At 35.5% G+C, this 23,942-nt stretch overlaps 2 protein-coding genes across 2 annotated transcripts in view; one reads left to right on the forward strand and one right to left on the reverse strand.

Moving 5' to 3' along the window:
• The first annotated feature begins 627 nt into the window (after positions 1-627).
• LOC108595740 (selenoprotein BthD) lies at positions 628-1,234 on the forward strand. The gene has a single exon (XM_017981026.2). It carries the CDS (start codon positions 692-694, stop codon positions 1,106-1,108), a length of 417 nt encoding a protein of 138 aa, XP_017836515.1. The 5' UTR covers positions 628-691; the 3' UTR covers positions 1,109-1,234.
• An 11,369-nt stretch (positions 1,235-12,603) lies between these two features.
• The window catches only part of LOC108596842, a 32,074-nt gene continuing 20,735 nt past the window's right edge, over positions 12,604-23,942 (reverse strand). The window contains exons 2-3 of the mRNA XM_017982971.1: positions 13,503-13,663; positions 12,604-13,054 (exon numbers count right to left, since the gene is read on the reverse strand). Coding sequence (XP_017838460.1) covers positions 12,995-13,054; positions 13,503-13,663 — 221 coding nt within the window. The 3' untranslated portion in view covers positions 12,604-12,994. The remainder of the gene's footprint in view (positions 13,055-13,502; positions 13,664-23,942) is intronic.

A 23,942-nucleotide genomic window follows, 5' to 3' on the forward strand; every position in this document is an offset into this window, starting at 1 on the left:
TTGTTTACATTTTGTTATTGTTAATTTGCAAATTGCATTTGCGATTTCATTTTTTTTAATAAAATACTGAAACTGAAACTGAATATTTGGCAAATCGCATAAATAAAATGCACATAAAATGCTGAAATTGTGGAACAGCTTGTAGGCGTGCTACGAAATACTCTTATAGGTTTTGTTTTATAAATTTAATCTAGTCTAAAAGCAGAGCTTTCAAATTCAAATCCGAACGTAAGTTATTTAACTGTCATCGATAAGTGGCATAAAAGTGTGGCGGACGGCCAATAGCTAAGCTGTGATCAACTTAAGCGGACTCTAGCGGACATTTGTTGGAATTACTTTTTGTCAACGTGAAAATTTAAGTACAAATTGTGTAAAAATATGTAATAAATTCTGTAAAACAGCGGCTGTCAACTTTTGCTAAAATTAACAGCCATGTTCATTTTTATAAAAATAGCTAATGGCTGAGAAATATTTTTTGGAGAACGTTGAGTTTTCGCAACGCTGTCGAATGATTTATGAACCGTCGCAACAGCAACATTTAAACGTTAAATGGACATCAATCAACACGCGATAATTAATTCTTTAAACATGTATACTACGAAGAAACAATGCTGCATTGACATAAAAATTGTCAAGCAGACAGACACAAAAAAGTTTAAACAAAATTTCATAAAATTCATGTTCATTCATTATGCCAAAAAAGAAACACAAAATTGTCGATTGGGCAGCTGATGAGAACTTTACCAAAGAACGCAGTATCTTTTTCATAGAGCACACATACGAGTGCAACATCTTTCAAACAAAGGCCGATGAGTGCTTGAGCTTCTTTCAGGACCGCATACCGGAGCGTCAGTTTGCGCTGATGCGCAACAAGAATGGCAAGCAGGTGCCACGCGATGGAGCCTTCGAGATTGGCTTTGCGCAAAATGCACGCACATCGCAGCATGTGATATGGTCGGGTCTGGACAGAGGGCCGCCGCGACGCGATAAGTTTCCGCGCAACTATGAGGATCTCTATCCGGATGTGCAACGTGTGCTCAAGAAATTCTATCCGGATAAGGCGGTGGGCATGGCCGATGACGACGAGGATGAGGAGGAGCGAGAATAACGCAGGAAATCAGCAAAAACGGAAACAGCGCAGATGAACAATGGCGCGGCATTAAAAATCATGAATTTTATGAATTTATTTTTTTTCTTTTGGATAACAATAACATATTTCCATAACAATGCAAAATAAGCAACATAATGCTTTTTATTGTCATACGCACACATAAATAAACACACACACACACACATTATAAATACTCACACGCTCATCGCATATCAACCGACACCTGTTTGTAAAGTTTTCAGCACATAAACAAGCAAACTGATTATCAGGTGCGACTTTGAGGAGCTGCCAGTGTCAGCTCTTTATATAAATGTATACCCTGTAATACGCATTGGGGTATACATAATAAATATTGAATAGTAAATTTAAATAAATAATACAATGTTTGTATTAAAATGCAATTAAAGTGAAATAAAAACTTAGTTTTGCTAAAAGTGAGTACGGAATTTCGTAATTTCGATAATTTATTAAAGAGCATAGTCAACAGCTGTAATTTTAATAATTTATGAACCATTTGAATGAACTCACAGGTGTCGCCTCGCTGTCGTTGCTAAACGCTAAATTGAGCCAACATAATTAACACACACACACACTGTCATAAAAGCAATTTTCATAAAAATAAGCACAATTGTGTTTAGTGGGCGTCATTGTCGTCCCATTGTCTGCCTGGCACTTGCCATTTATTGCTGACTTCCAATTTCGCCATATCAAATAAGCAAATGCAATTTGAATCTGCGCAACAGTCAAAAATATGTATACATGTGTATACAGCAAAAAAAAAAAAACAGAAATATCAATGCAAACTATTTGACAACACAACAAAAAATCAAATAAAAACATTGCCATGGGTATAGACAGCAGATTATTTAATGCTTTATGCTCGTACTAAAAAATTGGTGGTGCTACTTTTGGAATGCATTTTTATCAATAATTTGTTACTAAATTCTTTATTCATTACAATAAAAAGAACTAACTTCATTTTTAATGTAGGAGTTCAATTTAAATTGAGTAAAACTGAACGCAGGACTATAAGGCGTAGGACATTATGGTGGACACACTTTGTATTTGATATATAATCATTAGCTTAATGCAGTTTAGTTCAGATGCGTCTCATGAGCTATGAGTTACAGTTTATCAGAGTTGTATATTTCCATATTGGATTTAAGTTTACAACAATCAAATCTGTAAGATGAGCAATTACCAATAGCGTCAAGGAAATGAAACGCAATAGTATTTCATTTAAAAAGAACAAAGATAATTTTAATTGTAGGTAAGTATATATTTATATCAACTGCCGATATTGCCATTGGCTACGCTCATGACCAAGAGCTAAATAATAAAATTTCTGCATAGTGGTTAAATATTAGACAGAAGTGATGTTTGTATAACGTACTTTTGTTAGCTAATTTTAAATATCAAATGTTTGGTTTAAAGCACCGAGTGCAGAGTTAAAAACTTTGGCTGCAAGCATAAAAAGTTTGCGTGCTGCCAGCGTATGGTCGCTTGGGAACGGGAACGGGAACGTTATGCGCTGGCCACAAAGCCATAAAAAGCAGCCAAACAAATTACAATGTTGCAACAACAGTTGCAGCAGTTGTGTCGCAGCTTGCAGCATGCAGCGTGCTGCGCGTGGCGAATTGACTGCCCAGAGGGCCTTTGATGGTGACATTTTAACAATAACATTTTTGCCACACAGAACTTGTGCGAACTGTTGAAAGTTGACACTGCATTGAGAGCAGTGCCTGGCCACACAACTGCCAGCCAGCTGACCCATAGACTAACCCAAATGCAAATTAGCTAGCCAGAGCAGCGCAGAGTAAGCAAAGCCAGCTGCTGATGGCTTTTTGATTGGCCAAACAAAAGCCAGCCGAGTGTAATTTAAATGAAGTATACAACATGTTGCCGCCAGTACGAGCGACAACTAGCAATTGTAACATTGTACGCACTGCGCATGCAAATTGGAGAATTATTTAATATACTATAAACTAGTAGAACTGAGCAAATATGCGCAAATATTTGCGGAGCTGCACAGCAGCAGCGTCATACATCATTAATATTAATAAAGATGCTGCCAGCCAAAAATAACATCGAAAGTAAATGAGCGCAAGCAACAACTGCTGGCGACTCTTGCCTCTTGCCATGCCACCTTACAACGCAATGATTGCCACATTTTTAATGCGCCAGCGAGAAATGTCTCAACGAAATTTTTTGTTGCTGTTGTTATTTTCGTATTTCTCTTTCTTGTTTTTTGATTTTTGGTAGCGCTGCCCACAGTTTGCAATTTATTTGTATTGTGTATTGCTGCTTTAATGATGCCAAACAGCAGCAGCAAAGCCGTAAACAACTTGCGTCGCAGCCAGCAATAATATCAAACAGCGAAATGGGTTAATGTCCAGCGCAGACAATGCGACAATGCCTCGTTCCACCGGCTGGATATTGAACTCAATACAAATGCGCGCTGCCTCTCTCTCTCTCTCTCTCTCTCTCTAACAAATTGAAGGCGAAATTTCGCAGCAGATGCCAAATTCAAATGGAAACAGACCGCAACTTGTCACAGAGTGGGTGCCAGCACTTAAATCTTGCTTTAATTTAGCTTGCACTCTAAAGTATTCAATTCAATATGAGCGCAGGACTTTAAGTTGCTAATTAGCTGCTTAATTATGCCGGCGCCCACACTCGACCAACCAATCAAGCTGAGCACAGAGGCTTATTGCTTGGCTTACTGGCAATATGTTTTCAACACCTCGGCATGTGCGCAACAAATTGCAGCAGGATTTAAGGGCCATTTATATTGCAAGGCGCAAATGTCAGGCGCTGCCATTTAGGCTTTGGCATTTGTTTTATTGCGGCCTGCCTGCTGCTGCAGCCGGCAGCTTGACACACACACACACACACACAGGTCACAGGTCGTGTTAAGTCCTGTTTAATGACTGCCATGCAGCAAAGGCGTACTGATTGGATTGCCCTTTTGATTGCATGCTTAAACGCTCAGCAGATTGCATTTGTCACACTTAAATTAACCGGCCTAGTTCCAGAGCCAGAGCCAGAGCCAGAGCCGCCGCCGCCTGCCTTTCCCAGCGGAAAGTTTTTGTTTTAAGCCAAAAGGTCAGGGCTTGTTGTTAAGTTTTTGGTTATGCGCGTGGTCGTTTTTGAAATTGCTTAGCATAGCGCAGTTTATGCTGGGCGAATTTCATATGAACTTTGGCCTATGTGTAGTGGGCATTGCATGCTTAACGATGTGCGAGTTTTTTATTTACATGCACATCATAAAAAACAATATAAATAAAAATGATTTCCAGGAAAAGGTTCGCCTGGACACTGGGCAACTAGATAAATAGAAGAGCGGCCAATAAAGCACACACACAATAAGTTGGGTAATTAAACACGAACTGGGCAACGAACGTAAAAACAAAATAAATATTCGTGTATACTCTCGGGTGCAATGGCTCAACATGGGGCGTATGAGTTATGTCCAGTTGACTTAAGACACACCCACACGCCCGTTTCGCATGAAATGTGCTTTTTGGCTAGTTCTAATTAAAATTTATGATACTTGTTTATATTTGCGCTAAACTCTCACGTTTACCTAATGGCCACTTACCGTTTGCAATGATGATGGATTAAGCTGGCGGACTGGAGCAGCTGCTTAAAGACTTTAAAATACTCAATTTAAAATAATCACACGCTGTTGTGGTTGCCACATGCCAAATATATCGATAGGTATAGCTAGTTTAACTAATCGATTGCCAACACTAATTGTGATGAGCTTTCAATTCAAATTATTCGAATGCCTAACAGATAATTTGCATTACTCATACGCCAAGTGTAACCGCACTATAAATAGCCACATACTTGCTTACACACTGAAAAGAGAAAGCATTAAATGAAGCGTTTATGTGTTTTTTTTTATACTGACTGAGGCTTCTTTTTATTGAATTTTACATATAATTTGTTGTTGTTGTTGTTTTATATACCCATATACATATATGCAAGTATATTTATATATAAACTCATAAATTAGGTTCTTGGGTGTTTTTTGTCTTTTAATGTATATATATATATACATATATATATATATGTTGATTTTGTAATACATGTTTCTTTGTTGTCGCACACGAATAAATTTTTATGTTCAATTTCAATAATTTTGTATTTGCTCAATTTGCCAATGCTTACGCACAGCTCTTCAGTAGGTATATAGTATATATATTTATTTATATGTATGTTGGTTTTTTGTATATATATTTGCAGCCATAGGCAGACATAATTTTGTTTGCTTTAGCATTATTTATAACCACACTAATGCACGTTAATCATGTGTCAAGTGTAGTTAGTTGTTGTGACCAGTTCTTGTTGTTGTTGTTGTTGTTGGTCTCTTCTGTTCTGCTGTCCTGCCTGCGCATTTGCTTGTGGGTTAAATAAATATATATGTATATAGTATCGGCATGTAAGTTTTGTTTTTTTTTTATATAATATACATTTATAACCATAATAATTTACAAGTTAAATGACTTAGGAATTAATAGTAGGATTTCCTTGTACGGGATTTACCATACATGTTATACAATAAAACATTATAATTAAATTTAAAAACAGTTTAATCCATTGTTTTGTAATTTTCAATTTCAGTTTCATTTGCTTTGCTTTGCTTGTTTGTCTTTAGTGGTTTTTCGCATTTCATTTAGGTATTGTATACATTATTTCTTGGCTTATTTACATAGCAATCTCTTAAATTTTCGTTTTCTGGTTTTTAGGTATTTGTATTTGTTTTTGTGTTTTTGTATTTACAGAGCACTGACCTAGGGTCAAATTAGCTGTTTGGATTTCGAAGGATTTCTATATGCCGTATATTTATTTACGCAGACTTTATTCGAATTTTGAAAAATCTCAAAGTAACAACAAAAATGATAAGATGTAAATAAATAACTAACTTTATATATGCGGGTATTTAAGAAAATCAAATTTATATGCATACATAATAATATTTTATATATATAAGTTTAACATTCTCAATTTAATTGCTATACATTGGATATATAGTATATATATATAATTTTGTAGATTTGGTGCATTTGGTTTAAAAACAGTGCAAAAATACATTTGTCAAAAATTTTTTTGAAATATACTTTGTGCATATTTTGAGGCGGTGCATTAAATCACAACATTTACATTAAGTGCATTTGTATGCGTGGTGTGTGTGTGTGTGAGTGCTATATATAGACGTCTAACTAATTCTAAACGAAAGTGCTTCAATCCGCTTTGTCGGCTCAAAAGTTTCAGTTAGGACGGATTGCTTTTAAGCTGCTTGTCATTGAGTAGAGGATAGTGTAGCTGTTAGAGTGGCAATATATTTGTGTTGTGGGCTTTTCATTAAGGCTTTTGGTTTTTCTTCTTGTGGGTAGCATGTGGATCGCTGCGTCAGCATCTGGGGTTACTACACATCAACGTTTTCTTAAGGTACTTGTGACTACTTACATACATATGTTTTCGACTTTTAAAATATATTTATATATATATCTTTTCATTTTTTGTTTTGCTTTTGCTTTTGCTTTGATTTAATGAAAGGAGCGAGTGCGTTCAAAGTCTGCGCTGTTCCTTTAGCTTTGCTTTGCGTTAAATTCTATGCGGCTTAGCTCAATTATTTGTGTGCATTGGAAGACTCTGCCTGCTGTACAAACTCTGAACGCTAAGAAATGAGTGCATGATGAACAGAATATTGTGCGTGTGAGAGATAGAGAGAGAGTGAGAGATACAGAAAGAATACTTTAAATAATTGTTTGTTGACTTTTGTGCTTTAAATTTTGTATACATTTAGTATGTTTAATGGTTAAGTGCAATTGCGGTGCGTTTATATAAATATTTTTCCAAAAAATTGTATTCTCGTTTGCATTTAATTATCACATAAAAGTGCAGCAGTGCAAATTGTTTACGCTAATTGTTTTCGTTTAAATGTTCATATACATATATATTTTTTTTCTTGCTTTCAATTTTGTGCTAATTACGTAAATTGAAAAATAATTTATTAATGTGTGTGTTGCTATATGTGCAAAAATATTAAATATGTGCTTTAATTGTTGCATAAGTTAAATTTATCGTTTTATATTGTAGTACATGTTTTTGTATAGAGTAGCAACAAAATTAATTGCTCCTCAACGAATGCAGGCATAGCTGTATGCATGTCTGTGTCTGTTTGTGTGTGTGTGTCTTTAATTTGATTATTTTATGTTGAGCTGGCACAAAGTTATGCAAATTAAAAACTTAGTTATAACTAATGCATGGAAATGAAATAGAATGTTAGATATTTTCTAAACAGCAACTGCAACGATTTCTTTGCTGTATGTGTGTGTGTGTGTGTGTGTGTGTGTGTGTGTGTATATGCCAAAATTTTCAAAATACATAATTGAACAACAAGGGAAATTAAATTAAAAAACTTTAGTATTTGGCACTCATATGTTTTGGCATTTATGTAAGCTAAACTGACTCAACGAAAAACTTTTAATTTCACATAATTAGGTGTATAAAATATTTAGTAAATTGTTAAGCTGCAAACATAATGAGCGCTGTGGTGCAGCTAAAGACAAAAACGAAGCTAATGAAGCAAATATACAAAGCGCAAATGAATCGCTCATAGTATGAACGATAATTATATTTGCGACTATTGCAGCCTCGTCTTCAGCTTAAGCTGCAACAATTTTTTTCTCCAAGCAAAGTTTCAGCTCTGCTGCCTCAATTCTCAATGCAACTGCATCAAAAGTTCTCTACTTGCTGCCGCTCTAAGCGAATTTAATTCAATTTTCTATTTTATATTCAACTCTAACGTCACCGTAGCTTGTCAACTTTGCAGTCTATTTAAAGCTACTTGCATGCAAAGCTATTTGGCTTTGCTATCACTTATTTAGCAATTGTTTAAAGTTGGTTTCAATGGAATTTTGGGTTTGGAAAATTGCTCACATTGTTGGCGATGAATTGTGCAGATGTACAAAGTGGCATTGAATTGCATCAGTGGCTCTGTGCTGTGTGCATTGAGTGTCGCTTTTTGGTTGCAAGTTTTGTTTTTGGGATTTAGAGTAAGTGAAAAAAGCGACCACGAATCAATGAAGCACAACACCTGATGCGTATTGAAGGACACTTTAGCACGGAGCGCCAGCAATGCAATATATAGTAAATAGGATATATAGAGGATTACGGTTACGTTACGTTACGTTAAGTTTGCTATACATGCAAGCCTCCAAAGCTTTGAATAGAGCGCTGCTGGTCGAGTTATTTGCTATTCAACAGGCTGGACTTAAACGCTAAATAAGCTGCTCATAGACACTTAACATTTATACGTTTATTTTGAATTTGAATAAATATATGTATATATTTGTTATATATGTTTTTTTGGGCTTAGTGCTCAGCAAAATTGTATTTGTAACTAAGTCTAATTAACTTGAATTTGCCATTTGGCTGCTTACTACAACACACATTTAACATTTATAGTTTTCTTTGCTAAATATGATTTAAATTTTAAATTTTAACGTTGTTTAAAATACTTGTCAAACTACTTATGCTTCTGCTTCTCTTTGACCAACTGCCTGTGTAACTGTCTGCATTCGAAATTGTCCAATTTTTGTTCATCAAAGCCCGAAAAGCCAGCTGCTTGCTATGTTGACAACGCTCCAAAGGACCAACTACTTCAACCATACTCTAACCTTCTTCAACTATAACTGACGTCAAGCAAAGTTTTAATTAACTTACATTTCTATTTATAGCATATTTTAGTTTATTTAACTAGTAATTTACGCATATTCTTTTTCAAACAGCCTGTTGAACGTTGTTTTTTTCTCAAGCTACAAGTGTACCAAACATAAGTGCGGACAGCCTTTGTGTGACTTGTTATGCTGCCTGCTGTGTGGTAGACTGACTTTTGAAATAACTTTGAGACTTGAAGTGCCACTTCAAACTGTTTGTCAAACTATTGCTGCTGCTGCTTCATTATGTTGGCAATACAAACAAAAATGTTGGAAATTTATAGCATTCAATTAAAACTTACTGTCAGTGTCAGCCGTGTACTGTGTTTAGTTCTTGTTTGCTGTGTTGTAGATCAGAAACATAACGAAACTGCAGCCACACGGCATACGGATTGAAAATTGACTCTCAAAAGTATGCTATGCATCACATACAAAAGTTGTTGATATGTCTTTTGCATTTGATTTGCAGTTCGTCGTAGTATTAATCTGTAGCTGTAACTGTAAATGTTGTGTAAATGAGAAACGCATGTGTTTGTAGTTTTCAGTGTATATTAAATTGTGTATTTGTTTTTTTCTTTGTTTTTGTTGCATGTATAGTTTTTTTTTGTTTGCTTTTTTTTGTTGCTTCTATATTAGATATTATACGTTTATATAATGTATTAATTATATTTATATAGTTAATTGATAAACAGTAAATGATAAGTTAATTAGAATTATGCTAGAAATGAGGAGCACTTTAAAAATAATAATCATTTAACGTAATATAGTAAACTTATGTACATTAAATAGAATTGTAGAGACAAATTGTTCAAAAAAATTAGCATGTAAATATGAAATTTAATACTTTACATTAATTAGTTTATTAAGTTGCATTACGAAAAAAAAAACAATTTCACAATTGGCCGGTTAGGCCATATTGCTACTTACTAGAATTAAAGTTAATTCAAAGATTCGTTTGGTTTTGATTTTCATGTTGTTAAATATACAAATACAAATAAATACAAGTAGTGTTTAAATATATTCTTTGCTTGCTCTCATGGTATATTGACGGCATGTTTTGTATGTCTGTGTGTGTGTGTACTATATACTTATTAATTATGTTGTATATGTATGTGTGTGAGTGTGTGTGTGTGTGTCTGTGTGTATGCCTTCAAACATTTAACAATTATACTTTAATTTTTATTTTGTGGGTTCTGCTTTTGGTTTTCTTCGCTAGGCTTAACATAAGTTTGGATTATTATTTTAAAATTATGCCACATAATGCAAATAAAATATATATTTTATACGTAAATATTCAATAATACATATTTATTTACAAGTTTTTACACACAATACTGTTGTGAAGGTAACGAAATGCATATACATACATATATTTTGTTTTTTTTTTGAAAACGATCTTCGTTAATATACGAAACACAAATAATAAAAGTTGTGAAAAAAGTTAATTATGCTTATTTACAAACAACGCACACCAAACTAATTGGAATATAGTTGAGTTTAAGAAAAACGTACTATTTGTCTATAAAACTGTTTTTAATATTTGTTTAAAAATTGTTTTCATTTTTGATTTTCCTTTTTGTTTTGGTTGCTTTGTAGGTTTTGTTAATAGAAAAATAGGCCAAAAATAGATGTATATGTATATTTCATTTTCTTTTCATCTCAAATCTGCGTTCAAAAATTGTCACTTTAAAACTTTAGTTTTACTTTAAACTGTCTGTCGCTCTGCATTTTGGTTTATATTGATTTGTTTACGGCTTTCATAACGGAGTAAACCTTAGTGCGCTTAGATTAATTTAAGGTTGTTTTTTTTTTTTTTTTGGGGTTTTTGTGCATTTTGTTTTGCAAGGATAACATGCATATACTGTAGATCGTTATTCTTAAATTTGTACACACATTTTTTTTTGCGTGTATGCATTTAATTTACGTAGAGTTATAGAAATTGTTTAATTTGTTAATATTTATTCGCTTATTTGTTTTGTTTTATATTTAAAGGTGGGTTATTTTGCAGTTATTTATTATAAAACAATAAGTAGATAACACATAGTTAAGTATCAAAATTATAATTGTGAGTAGGGGGGAGGGCAAGGAGCAGTATAACGAAGATCGTTATTATCGCAGCAGACCGAGTGCTCAAGGGATTAGTTATTATATTTGTTATTGCATTTCTTAGCGCATTTGAGCTGTGTGCCAGCACATATACATTATTAAATATATTAAATACGAATATACATAGACGTAAAAAAAATCAAAAGAATTAAACAAAAACTTATCGATAAATCGTTTATACGTACTGTATATAAGATATGAAATTTTATTGCTCGCAATTTCATATGTTTTTCATTTCATTCGTTATACATTAAAAAGAAATCGAAAACAAAAGTATTAAACAAATTATATTAAATTAAGCCTGTTCTTGCTTAGGTTTGATTAACTGTTTAACTGTTTGCTTTAATGCATACACAACCGCTTAAACATTTTTTTATATTTTTTTTTTAGAGATTTTATTACTTTTTCAAAATTTACTTGATTGTTATCATAAATGATTGTTTGGTTGGAACTCTGTATGCATAATAACAATAATAGAATATAAGTTATATTCAAAATTTCTGCTTTCAACATTTTATTTCATTTCTTTTGCTGCTTTCAGCACAGTCAACGGTTGTAACGCTTTTCGTTTTTTTATGTTTGGACAAATCAAAGAGCAAACTAAGCAAGTAACTAAATAAAATTGGCAATAAAGTAGTTGTTAATGTTCTTTTTTTTACAGGCTGTTAATGCGCGTATTGTATAAGTTTTAAATTTGTATTCTTTATACATACACATATGTATATATATATATATATATATTTATAAGTCCATTGTTAGTTAAATATATATACTTGATTTTAAATAAATTGTTCTTAACTACAAATAGCTGCCATTTCCATGAGAACTGTTTCATATACATGTATATATATATATATTTAAATATATATGGAAATCAAAAAATAAATAAAACAAAGCAAAGTATCTACATATATGAGAACTCATGCAAATCATAACAAAAGTGACATACGTATATACAAATATTGAAAATCGAAAACTATATGCTGAAGTCAAATAATTGTTAACTGAAATTTAATCAAGTCAAGTCTTTTTGTTTATCTAAATGTTATACCTTCATTGTTTTTGTTTTTGTTTTTGCTTTCTTGCTGTTATTAGTTTATGTATAGTATAAGTAATGTATATATATTTATCATTCCATACACGCGTAGAACTACTTCGTCTGTTTAGTTATCAGTTTTATCAGTGTGGCATTCCTAATTTATCAGCATTATCATTGCAATAAAACCTATTTCAATTTGTAATTGTATATTTATTTGTTATGTGTATATATTTACTATATATATCAGTATATATATATATATATATATATTATATATATATATTATTTATTGGCTTCTTAATTTTTTTTTATATGTATATATAATTCTTTCTTTGCTTCGCTTCTGCACTTTTGCTCAACGCTTCACGCATTTTTGATTTCTTGAATTCTTTTAATTTTTCTTTTTATTTAATATTAACACTTTAAACTTGAATAGTACACGTAAAGTTAAAGTAATGTACACGAAATATATATACATACACATTGTCTGCATATATCAATATACATAGCTTTAATCAATAGATAATTTCTGAATACTTTAGTTTTGTTTCATATATGCTTTTTATATAATATTCAAAATCAAACAACTGAACATCGAATCAAATCAAAAATGGCGGCATTTAAATATGCTTAAGCTTTTGGCTTACATATTGTTTAATTAATAATTGTGTAATAATTAAATCATACCCTCGAATTTACTTTCGATAGTTCAATAGCCACAAACTATTAACTTGTATATATGTTCTTAGGGCTTTTGACGACAGGCGGGGTGGTTTTTGTTTTTTTGGAAAAGTATTTATATATAAGTATGAGTAAGTGTGTGTGTGTGTGTGCCTGGCCATGTTTAAACGTAATAGGTTTTGCACGTTCGCAGTTTAAATATATATAGAGCGTAAAACTAATTGTAATTTATGTTTAACGTGGGTTCTCTAGGTGTGTGTGTGTGTATGTGTGTATGTAACTGTGTATGTATGTGTGAGTGTCTTTGTTTGTATTTGTGTGCTGTGTTTAACGCCCTCGCGCCCAGCGCAGTAACGCATCTGCTAACACATCCAAATGAGCCTTCGTCTGCAATAGAAATAAATAAAAATAAAAAGTGTTAATCATAAACAAATCGTCAATTATTCAATACTCTAGGACTCGTTGCTCAAGTATTCAATACTCAAGTTTTGGGTACTTTGGTATGCGATACTCAAGTATTTGATACTATAGTAGTCAATACTCTAGCATTCGATTCTCAAATAAAAATGAAAAGTGTTAATCATCAACAAAACGTCAATTTTTCAATACTCGAGGACTCGTTGCTCAAGTATACTATACTCAAGTATTCAATACTCAAGTTTTGGGTACTTTGGTATGCGATACTTGATATTTGATATACTGTAGTATTCAGTACTCTAGCATTCGATTCTCAAGTATGCAATTCTCTGTTAGTTGCTGCTCTAGGATTCGTTACTCAAGTATGCGATACTGAAGTACTCAATACTCTACTATTCGCTGATCTGGCTCTGCTTACCGTTTTGTAGAACATGCAAGATCTTCTGTCCTCATCCTCGCCCTCGGGGCAATCGATGAAGCCGTCGCACAGCACATGATCGTCTATGCAGCGATAGCGACCCTGTAGATCGGGTGTGGGGCAGGCGAAGCGTTCCATGCCATCCATCGCGGTGGGACATTCTGCAAGCAAAGAGAACGAATAACAGATTTGTACAGTAAGTCAAATAATTTTTGCATAATGTGACCAGACCCCCCCCCCCAACATACAGCTCCAGCTCCAGCCCAGCCCGACTTGACTAACCGTTACTGCATTTCAGGTAAGAACTTTTCACATAAATCGTTCAACTTGCGCACAAAACTTTTGGCGCACGCTAATGTCCGCCATGATTTGCGTCTAAATGGTTGCAAGTTGCAACAACGACACCCGCATATAAAACTCAATCGTTGCGTATGTGTGTGTTCGTGTGTGTGTGTGACCCACTGGCGTCGCGTCCTTAGTCCTAGCGTCCTGCTGTTATAAATAGTTGCACGTTTGCTAGTTTACTATTTTTACTGCTGCCAGGCAGACTCGTAGGCCAACCAAGCCGCCTGCACTTGCAACAACAACAACAACAACAACAACAACAACATACACAACTTTTCTTTTTTTTTTGTGGCATTTTACTTTGAGCTTGTCTTCTTCCTTTTTTTTTGCTCGCTCTCTGCAAACAAATACATAAAAATAAATCACTTGTAGGACATGTTGGCGCCTCCGGTTTAGTTTCAACGTGTGTGTGTGTGTGTGTGTGTGTCGCTGTTGTTGCTGCTGTTTGCGTATTGAGATTTGTTGAAGTTACTCGTATAGATTTTCATCGCGTTCATCGCCGCTTGCCTCATCCACCTTTCTCTGCTCTGCTCGCTTTTTCGCGCTCGTTTTTGCCACATTGCATCGCTATTTTTATACCAAGTGCACTTTTTGTTTGCCCCGCTCAGTTTGTATACTTTGTATACAGCGAAATTTTCAGCAAGTCTATCAGTATTTTTGGCTGCCATACAACAAATTTATTGAAATTCATTTGTTTCAACAGCTTCTTGTGCAGCCAAGCATCATTTTCTTTTTCTTTTTGTTTGGGTAAAACAGATTTTTGGTGTAACAAGTGCACAAATTGCTGTGCAGCAAATTTAAACACTGTTAATGGCTTTAAATGTCATTAATATGACAGTTAACAGAGCTAAATATTTTATTATATCATTGGTTGTACATTAATAACTAATAAATAGCTAAATAATGCAAGAGCAGGCTATTATAGTTTAATTGTTATTTTGTATAAAAAGTAATTGATTCTTTTATCAACAATTAATTTTGTGTGTGCTCATTTTATAGAGTGTACAATCAATTTGTAATCATCGGCTATCAATTCACACAAAAATCTTGTTCACTTTATAGCGTGTTTACTGTATTGCTGCTAATAGAAATTGTTGAGCTTGTAATACTTTAACCAAAAACGTTAGGCCCTTTACAATTGTTTTTTCTATCTCGTCTTCAATTTCTATAAAAGTTAAGCATAACTCTCTTTTAAAATTCGAAACTTAGAGTGTTATTAATTTAGTAATTATTTAATTACACACTCTATAGCTTATTCTTAACCATGTAATTATTATTGTTGCATAACTTGCATAAAGTTAGTTGCCTAAGTTGCAGCTACTATGAACGTAATACGACTCACAAGCTTTTGCCGAGCTTGCAATTTTCATTCATTCAATAATGTGCGCTGTGTTCTTTATAAATAGCGGGGGCAAAGCCAAGTGGTTGCCCTTCAGCGCCTGTCGCATATAAACTTCGGAATGCCGCTCAAGTTGTCAGCGGCGTTGATGAGAATGCGAATGCGAATGCGAATGCGAATGCGAATGCGAATGCAAGCAGTGCCATTTGCATATTTTATGCTGAATCATCTTTGCTGCACATTAATGCAGAGCAGAGCAACAACAACAACAAAGTAATAAAAGCAATGCAACTTGACACTCAATTGTTCGCACCATCTCCCACTCACGCTCCAGCCCCATCAGAGATGGAGGCACTTCCGAGTCGTCTGTTGTTCTGCATGTGACTGTTGTTGTTGTTGCCATTTGTTTGTCTGCCAAATGAAGTTGCATGTTCTCAATTGTGTCTGCTGTCAGCATGAAATCAATTGTCGTCAGTCAGGTGCAAAGCAGCAAAGGCAACAGAGCAAACGACAAATACCAAATACTCTTTGATTAAAGTTTGTCGATTCGTTTTGAGTTTCATTCTTGCTGCGGTGCTGCGAGTTGAGCTTATTGTTAACGATTTTAATATGAAAGTGTTTGCCACAAGTTTTTATAAAGAGTAAGTGTAAACATTTGCCATTTTAGTAACTTTATCTATATTTTTTAATTGATGTCAAACCTTTTTATTTGTTCAGTTACTTGTAATAAAAAAGGAATGAATTATAGATGTCTTATGCATTTCATTTTAAGTAGCTGTTAAGCTTGCTTTGTGCATAAGAATTTATGCGCATTATATATTTAATTAAATTAATAATTTAAAACGAACTAATTATAGCCTGCTTAGGAGTTTGGAATTTGCTGTTTGACAAGTATTTACAATTAAAAAATTAAAGTGTGGCCTTACACTTTCGCTTAAAAATATTTAAAATAAATATTTATTGTCCCTTTTATTTTGCTCTGGCATAAATCTGCTTATAATTTAATACTCTACACAAGCACAAGTGTTGAAAATGGCGACGCAACGTGAATGCCTCGTTGGGCACATTAGACGCCACCCCAACCACCCCCACCCCCCAAGCTCGCTTGGCTTATTCGGTTTGGCGTGCCAAAGAGCCATTTGCATTTTGAAGTGTGCTTGCTATCCAGCTACGCAGCTCTCGCATCCCACTGTGAGGAGCCTCGAGCCATTGAAGTTGAATGATGTTGATGACAGTGACGCCGTTACCGATTGCCATTTATCAATGCGCTTCGCGGTTGCCGTTGTCGCATTTAATTGCATCAATAGCTACTTGGACACGTTTGCAGTTGCACAAACACAGTTACATGCAATTTGTATATAAAGCATACGCAGTGTTGGCCAGCAACAGCAAAAAACAGAGCGCTTACTACTATTTTTGGCCATTAGTTTTATGAGCAACTGTAACGGCTTATTATACAAGACTGATTTGTAGTTTTATTCATAGTTGCTGCTTTTGTTGTTGTGCCAATTACATTGCAGTCAACTTAACTCAAGTCGAGTCAAGGCAAATGACAAGAAAAGACAAGTCAAGTCAGCGCCAGTGCCAGCGTCAGCGTCAGCGTCAGCGCCAGTTGCCGTTGTTGTCAACCCACATTTGCTGCTTTGAACTTAATTTCACATGCAACCAACACACACACACACACACGCGCTCTAGAGTGGGCGTTTTGGGGGTGGCCAACAAGTTGCAACTTGTAACATGACTGCAAATTTCGGTTGCGCTTTTCTCTTTTTGTTGTTGTTGTTGCTGTTGTTGGCTTTGGCGCCCTTTTCTTTCTCTTCTATTTGCTCACTTTTCTATATTCTAGTATTCTCCACGTTTTTTTTTTGGGCCAAGCGAGGCTATTGAACTTTAAATTGATTTTTGCGCTGGTCTGTTGTTGTTGTTGTTTTTGTTGCTGCTTCGCTGCTTATCGTTGTTACAATAAATCGAACTAAGCGCACACAAGTTGCCACACACAAAAACACAAACACACACACACACACGTGCATTTATTTGCAGCAGAGGTAAGTTGAGTGTGTGTGCGGCTTGTTGTCGATGCAATAAAATGTTTTGAAACTAAACTGAAACTATGCAGCAAGTACACAGAGAGTATTAGTTACTTCTAAATAAAGTATACGCAGCTTTAGCTGTTGCTTAAATAATTTACATTATTAAGCAATTTACTAAATTTAGTTGTAGTGAATTTCAAGCAAAAACATTATTTATATTATATGAATGTTATTGATCCATAATATTTTAAGAATAAATAAACATAATAAGCTAAGATTTTATTTGTTTTGAGCTCCTACTTGTAGCTTTTAAAATAAAAGTCAAGCATAACTTTCATATCAAATATTTATTGAGGAAATTAATTGTAATTGATTTATATTTTTTATTGCTCACAAAATTATGTTTAGGCTCAAAGCTTCATACGATTACTCAAGTCAAATAAATTAAATTGAAATAAAATATAAAAATTTATAACTTAATCATAGCAGTGTATTTGTTATAACAGCACCGATATATTTGATGAAATTTTCTATGCCAGAAGCAGCAAATTTCAATGCTCAACTCCAACTAGACTTTGACTAGAGCTTGCTTATCTATTATGTTTATTGCTTTTAGCCAAATTTGCATAGAGATTTGTAGTCAATAATGTAATGCGCTTAGGAGACTGAAACACAACTGTACCCAAATTGATACATCCTGTTACTTTGGCAGTGCTGCTGCTGCTGCTGCTGCTGCTGGCATAAGCCAGCCAGCAAATAAGCTGCAAAGAGTCAACGCATGTTGACACTAAGACACTCAACAGCAGCAGCAACAGCAACAGCAATGGCAACGGAGATGGCAACGGCAACAAAAACAAACATGACAAACAAACAACAAGGAGGAAAACTGTGCACAACAACACGTCGAGTGTCAAAAAATCAAAAGCATAAAAAGGATTTGGCTGTTGCCAAGTCGCCGCTGAGAGTCGAAGCTAACAGAGAGTTCAACCAAAAAGGGAGCGGGCGTGAAGTGAAGTTTGCTTTAGCCAAAAAGCAAATGCTATTTTTGTCAGCGTCATCACACAGTGCGTAGTGGCGTTGGAGCGTAAGTGCGAGCGAGAGCGCAACACTTGGCGTGTACGTAATGCAAGCAGCAAAGGCAGCTGCGCGAATTTCGCCACAAAAATAAAGTTGAACAAATTTCTTTTTTCGCTTGTAACAAAGTTCGACCGAGAAAACCTTTTTTTTTTGTTTTTTTGCTCTCTCTCTCTCTCTTGCTGGCTCCCTTTATTATTATTTTATTTTATATTATCTGCTGCTGCTGCTGTTGTTGTTGGTCGCCCACTCCGAAAGCTGAAACGCCTGTTGTCTCGTCGGCATGGCGCCTAAAATGCTGCCAACAATAATAACAAAACCCACGAAACGAGTGCAATACATATGCAAGTCCGTTGCATGCGTATGTGTGTGTGTGTGTGTGTGCGGGCGTCGTCGTCTGCAGGAAGCTAAAGGAAGCGCCAGCAAAAGGAAACAGCGCGCAACGATTTTGCAGCAATAAATTGATAGTTTTATGTGGCGCACATAAACAGGAGCTGGTGCTGGTGCTGGAGCTGGAGCTGGTGCTGGTGCTGGAGCTGGAGCTGGAGCTGGAGCCAAAGGGATGCTCTGGCTTGCTACATAAAACTCTCGCGTCTTAACGTCGCACCCACGCCTCATGCATATTTCAATCGTAAATAGCAAAGAGAACGCGGGCGAATGCATAAAACAAAGCCAAGCAGGCAAAATTCTTATAAATGACAACTAGCAAATTGATGGGCCTTCATTTGCTACACAACCGAACCGAACCGAACCGAACCGTCCGAACCCCTTGCCGCTTTCTCGAGTCTTGTGTCAAAAATTGAATTGAATTTATTTTCAACATTCATTGTTGTTATGCCTGTCGCTCTGTCGTTTGCTTCTGGACAAATTGCGTATACGGCGCGTTGTCATTTATATGCATGCATATATATAAATAAATATTATGCTTTTGGCCCCCGACTAAGCTGTCATCATTTTCTTCTGCTGCCGTGCAGCTGCTTGCTGCTTTTCCTGCTCTGCGGCAGTCTAATGAGGTTTTTATTAAATTTTATGCTCGAATGTATGCTATGAAAATTTGTCTGCTGCTTTATTATTTTAGGACTACCTGGCTCTTAGCACATCCGTCGTTGCTGTCGCTGTCGCTTTGATCGCAACCTCGAGCCTACAATAATTTTAGCATATTTTCAATTTCTGCCATTTGCCGAAATTATTTTTCGCCACACCTACACACACACGCACACACTCACACGCATAGACAACTTTTTGCTGTCTTTTGGCAGCGACTTTGTTTTGCTGTTTTATTATTATATAAATATATGAAATTTTCTTTTGTGTTTTCCTGTTGTTGCTGCTGCTGCTGCTGCTGATGGGCGTAAGCATATATAAAAATAGCCGCTAGGTGGCGCATGTGTGCAAAGCAACGCTTGGCCCGCAGCAATTGCTTTGTGTGTAACTCAATAAGCTGCATCTTTAGTTACAGTGCCTGCCAGCAAACTGCTAACCAATGCATAACTTTTAAATTGATACGCCCAGCAGCTGTGGCTGTTATGACATCAATTTGCTTTTAGCCACAAAATAAATTGCGTAAATTTATTGAAAGCCCCATAATTAAATCAACTTAATTGAAAGGAAAATTTCGTAAGCTAAGCCATAAGCAAGTAAATGTTTGCAACTGATTTTAGTGTATTCTTGGAATAACTGCCCACACACACACACACACACACATGCACACATGCATATTTGATATGTAAATGACGTTGAAGCTGCCACTCACTTGTAGCAAAATATTTTACATTTCTCTAGTGCAAAACTCAAAGGGGCCACAAAAGTTTTAAGCATTTTTGCTAACTTGTCTTTTCAGATAACTTACATTCCAACATACTAGAGTACTCTAGTCAGCTGGCCTTTTATGCTGATGAGCAAACTGTTGGCCGCAAAATTTATGTTGCGCATACGCCCCGTGGGAAATTGGTTTTTAAAATGTGTGTGTGTGTATATGTTTTCTTTTTAGCGTAATATTTAGCCATGGCATATCCAAGTTGTTATTGCTGTGCATAAATTATGTAAAATGCGCTGGCTTGTTGGCTTGACCTTGACATTTGGGCTAGCAAACCGAAAATCAAATACAATACTGACAGATGAAATTAAGATAGGAGACCGAAATAGCGACACACACGCATACACACGCGTCTATTTGTGACACACACTTTGGCTAATCTGACTAAAAGCGTGCCAATGCCTTTCAACAGTTCACATTTTATTCAAGCAAATGCCAGAGCTTGTATATTTTAATTAACTTCGGGCCCCAGCGTTACAAAATTCACACACACACGCACACAGTAACATTTTGGGCGCGCCCATGTGTGTGTGTGACTGTCGCGTCTGACAGCAGCCATAAGACAAAAGCATAACAATGGCAATGCCAACAACGATGTTAAGGACAAAAATGGCCAAATATAGCAACAAACAAAACAAAACGAAACGACACGAAACGAGGCAAATAAAGAAGCAACAAACCATCAACAGTTTGATATGCGCCGTCTGTTTCTCTCTCACACAAACAGACACATTCACACACACACATATACAGAGCAAAACTTTTGGGAATTGCCGCTCACACATTTGTAGTCTTGTCTTGCTTTTTGTTGGGCCTGGGAGCTCGCAATTTTCTTTCAAACTGGGTGTGCGCCTTAGCAGGCATGAAATCTATTTTTAGCTCGCATATAAAGCAAACGAAAATTGTGTGTGCCTGTGTGTGTGTGTAATAAAAACTCATATTTTTGTTACTTGCTTGTTTGCTTCTCATTTCCTTTTTTTTTTCATTCTTTTTTTCGCTGTTGCCAAATTAAATGATTTTGTTAAGGCCGCTCTGGCTTTTGCGTTTTGATTTTATTTTTCAATCGATTTACGCAATGCGTTTGCATAAATTCAGACGCTGAAACTTAACTTCTTAATTGGCAATTAAAGAGCGTTAAAAGCGCGCACCACACAGCCCAAAAAGTTGAAAGCCCATTAAAACTTTTGCTGGTCGCTCAGCGTACTTGGAAAAACGCTGATTTAAGTTAGCCCATATATATAAATGTTTAACTCTAATTAATTCAACAAAGCAAACAGTTCAAAGTGGTTGTCAAACCAAGCGCAGGTTTATATAATAATCAAACAAAAGTTTGAACATGTTCTAAAGTCGAGCGCAAAGCTTTGTGCCTCACACTCAATTGCAATTAATTTAAAATGTTGCCATATTCTAGATACATTTTAAATGAGACAGACCCTGGGGCCAAAATGTTGCTGTAGAGCATAAGTACTGTTATTTCTTTAGCTCTACATAAATTAATGATGTGCGCTGAGAGAGAAAGCGACAGAGAGAGAGAGAGAGAGAGAGAGAGAGAGAGAGAGCGAGAGAGAAAGCGTTAAATGCTGTTGTATAAAAATTGTTGCTATTGCTGCTGCTGCTGCTGCTGTTTGTGTCAATTGTCAACTGTAATTGTAATTATTTTAATTGCTTGCTGAAAGGTCAAAGGCAATGACAGTGTGTGTTAAACTGTCAGTGCGCATTATCATATGCTCATGAAGTAGACACACACACAAACACACGGTGATTAGTTGTGTGTATTGGTAACCAAACAATGCGACGCTAAACAATGGACGAACAACAACAACGACTTGCTGCAGAGCAAACAAAAGTGCGAACGATTATTATTTGGGTTTGACGTCAAAGCCTTAAACGCCAATTACAACGTTGCCACACACACACACACAAGCAAACATAAGTATATAAACACACACATACAGCTATATATATATAAATATAGAACGCAATTTTTACCTGCTACGTGACTGGCAAACACACAAACACACACACACACAGAATTGACACACTAAAATTTTAATGTTGCATACTTTCAGGCCGCATTCTGCAAATGACAACAACACAGCGCTAGAGCAAAAGAGAGAAAGAGAGAGAGCGCAAGTCTATTACACATACGCTAGCTGCTCTCAGCTAGTTCTATGCTGCTGCTGCTGCTGCTGTTGTTGTGACTTAAAGTATCTGACGCTGATGACCTCGTCCACCTGACCCCTTGAGTCGTTGGCACTGTGGTACAAACAATTCATTCAATTTATTTTTTTCACTTTTTTGACCCACTGTGCTTGCGCTGCGCTGCCCACATTTTTAGCGTTTTGTGTGTGTGGTCGCAGTAACAGTAATTTTTATGTGTTTACCTTTTTGCGCAGGCAGCGCACGCAGCGCCCAGCGCCGAGCTGCGCTCATTTGCGCTTTGTTTTCAAAAGCCACAAACGAGCTCACGTAGCACAGCAGGCTACATGCCACATGCTTCTCACACAGCAGCGAGACTGTGTGAGTGAGAGAGAACTCTAAGTAGTTTTATCAAGCGCTTGACCCCATGTAGAACTAACAGCCACAGTTGTCAGTTTAAGACACACACACACACACACATATGTTTGACTTGCTGTATTTTTGGACTATCGAACACATTTGCTTGACCTAGCCAGCCACAGCTGCTCTCCTCAACTGTCACATTGTCTGCAGAGATTCTCCACTGGAACATTTTCATTTCTTTCTTTTCTTGAAATTCGAACCCGCAATAAAATGTTGCGCTTAATTATTATTTTGCTGCCCTTTGTCTGCCGCTTGATCATAATTGAAACATGAGCTTTATGTCTCAGCAGCAGCGCGTGGCCATTTAGCTTGTGCGCATTCCAAGGATTTCATTATAAGCCGCCTTAGCTGCAGCATCATGAAGCAAAAAGTGTCAACAAACAGTTGCGCACAAATCTCAAATGACCTACAAAAGTTTGCAATTGTTGCTAAGCTAAAAAACTGTATAAATAATTGCACTTTAAGTTTTTGCTTGCTAACTTTAATTATGCATTTATTTTATAATTAATGAAGCACTGAAAGTGAAGCACTGTTAGCATTAAAGATTATGTTATGCTAAGCTTTGCAGTTTATGTTAACAGCTTAACATTAACAATTTGCCAATAGCGAGTGCGGGCGAACTTTGTTTGAAACAAATTAATAATCATTGTATCTATATTTTTAGACTCTTTAAGTTATGTACAAAATTGGCAAAACAGAAGAAATTGAATAGAGTGATTTATTATATTGATCTATTTTTACATTTCGATGCTTTTACAATAGAATACATAACAGAATGAGTAGCTAAATCGAAGGGACTCAGTGGGTTGCTGTAAGTAAACAGAAGCCGCTTAAAATTTAGTCAGAAGTAGCAGCCGAAAATAGAAAAAGGAGCAGCAATGTTAACATAGAAGCAGTCCCGAGTTGAAAGAGCAAAAGTGTAGATTTATTTTGGTCTTGAGCATTACATGCAATATTCCAATTCATTAATAATTAGCTAGAACACTTTAATTTGACTTAATATAAATAAAGTTTGTGCAAAGGAACGTTTCAGTGAATTATTATAAATATTTATAATAAGCAAATGCAACCTTAATATTGTTTTATCTGTTTACAAATCATAAACCACATAAAAGTTCCAATTTGTATTTCATATAAAAGCAACGACAATAATTGAGTGGAAATAAAAATATTGAAAGGCTGGCGGCTCGAATAAATTGTGTGTAGTACGTGTCAATTAAAATATTTGCAGCCATTGGCTAGTTGTTATATTCAAATTGACTTTTTGTATAAAA

The sequence above is a fragment of the Drosophila busckii genome, chromosome 2R (genome assembly GCF_011750605.1).
Source record: "Drosophila busckii strain San Diego stock center, stock number 13000-0081.31 chromosome 2R, ASM1175060v1, whole genome shotgun sequence".
Taxonomy (NCBI): Eukaryota; Metazoa; Arthropoda; class Insecta; order Diptera; family Drosophilidae; genus Drosophila; species Drosophila busckii.

What these genes read in the sequence shown, in the direction of transcription:
- LOC108595740 (XM_017981026.2), top strand. Translation starts at nt 692, where the DNA reads ATGCCAAAAAAGAAACACAAAATTGTCGATTGGGCAGCTGATGAGAAC.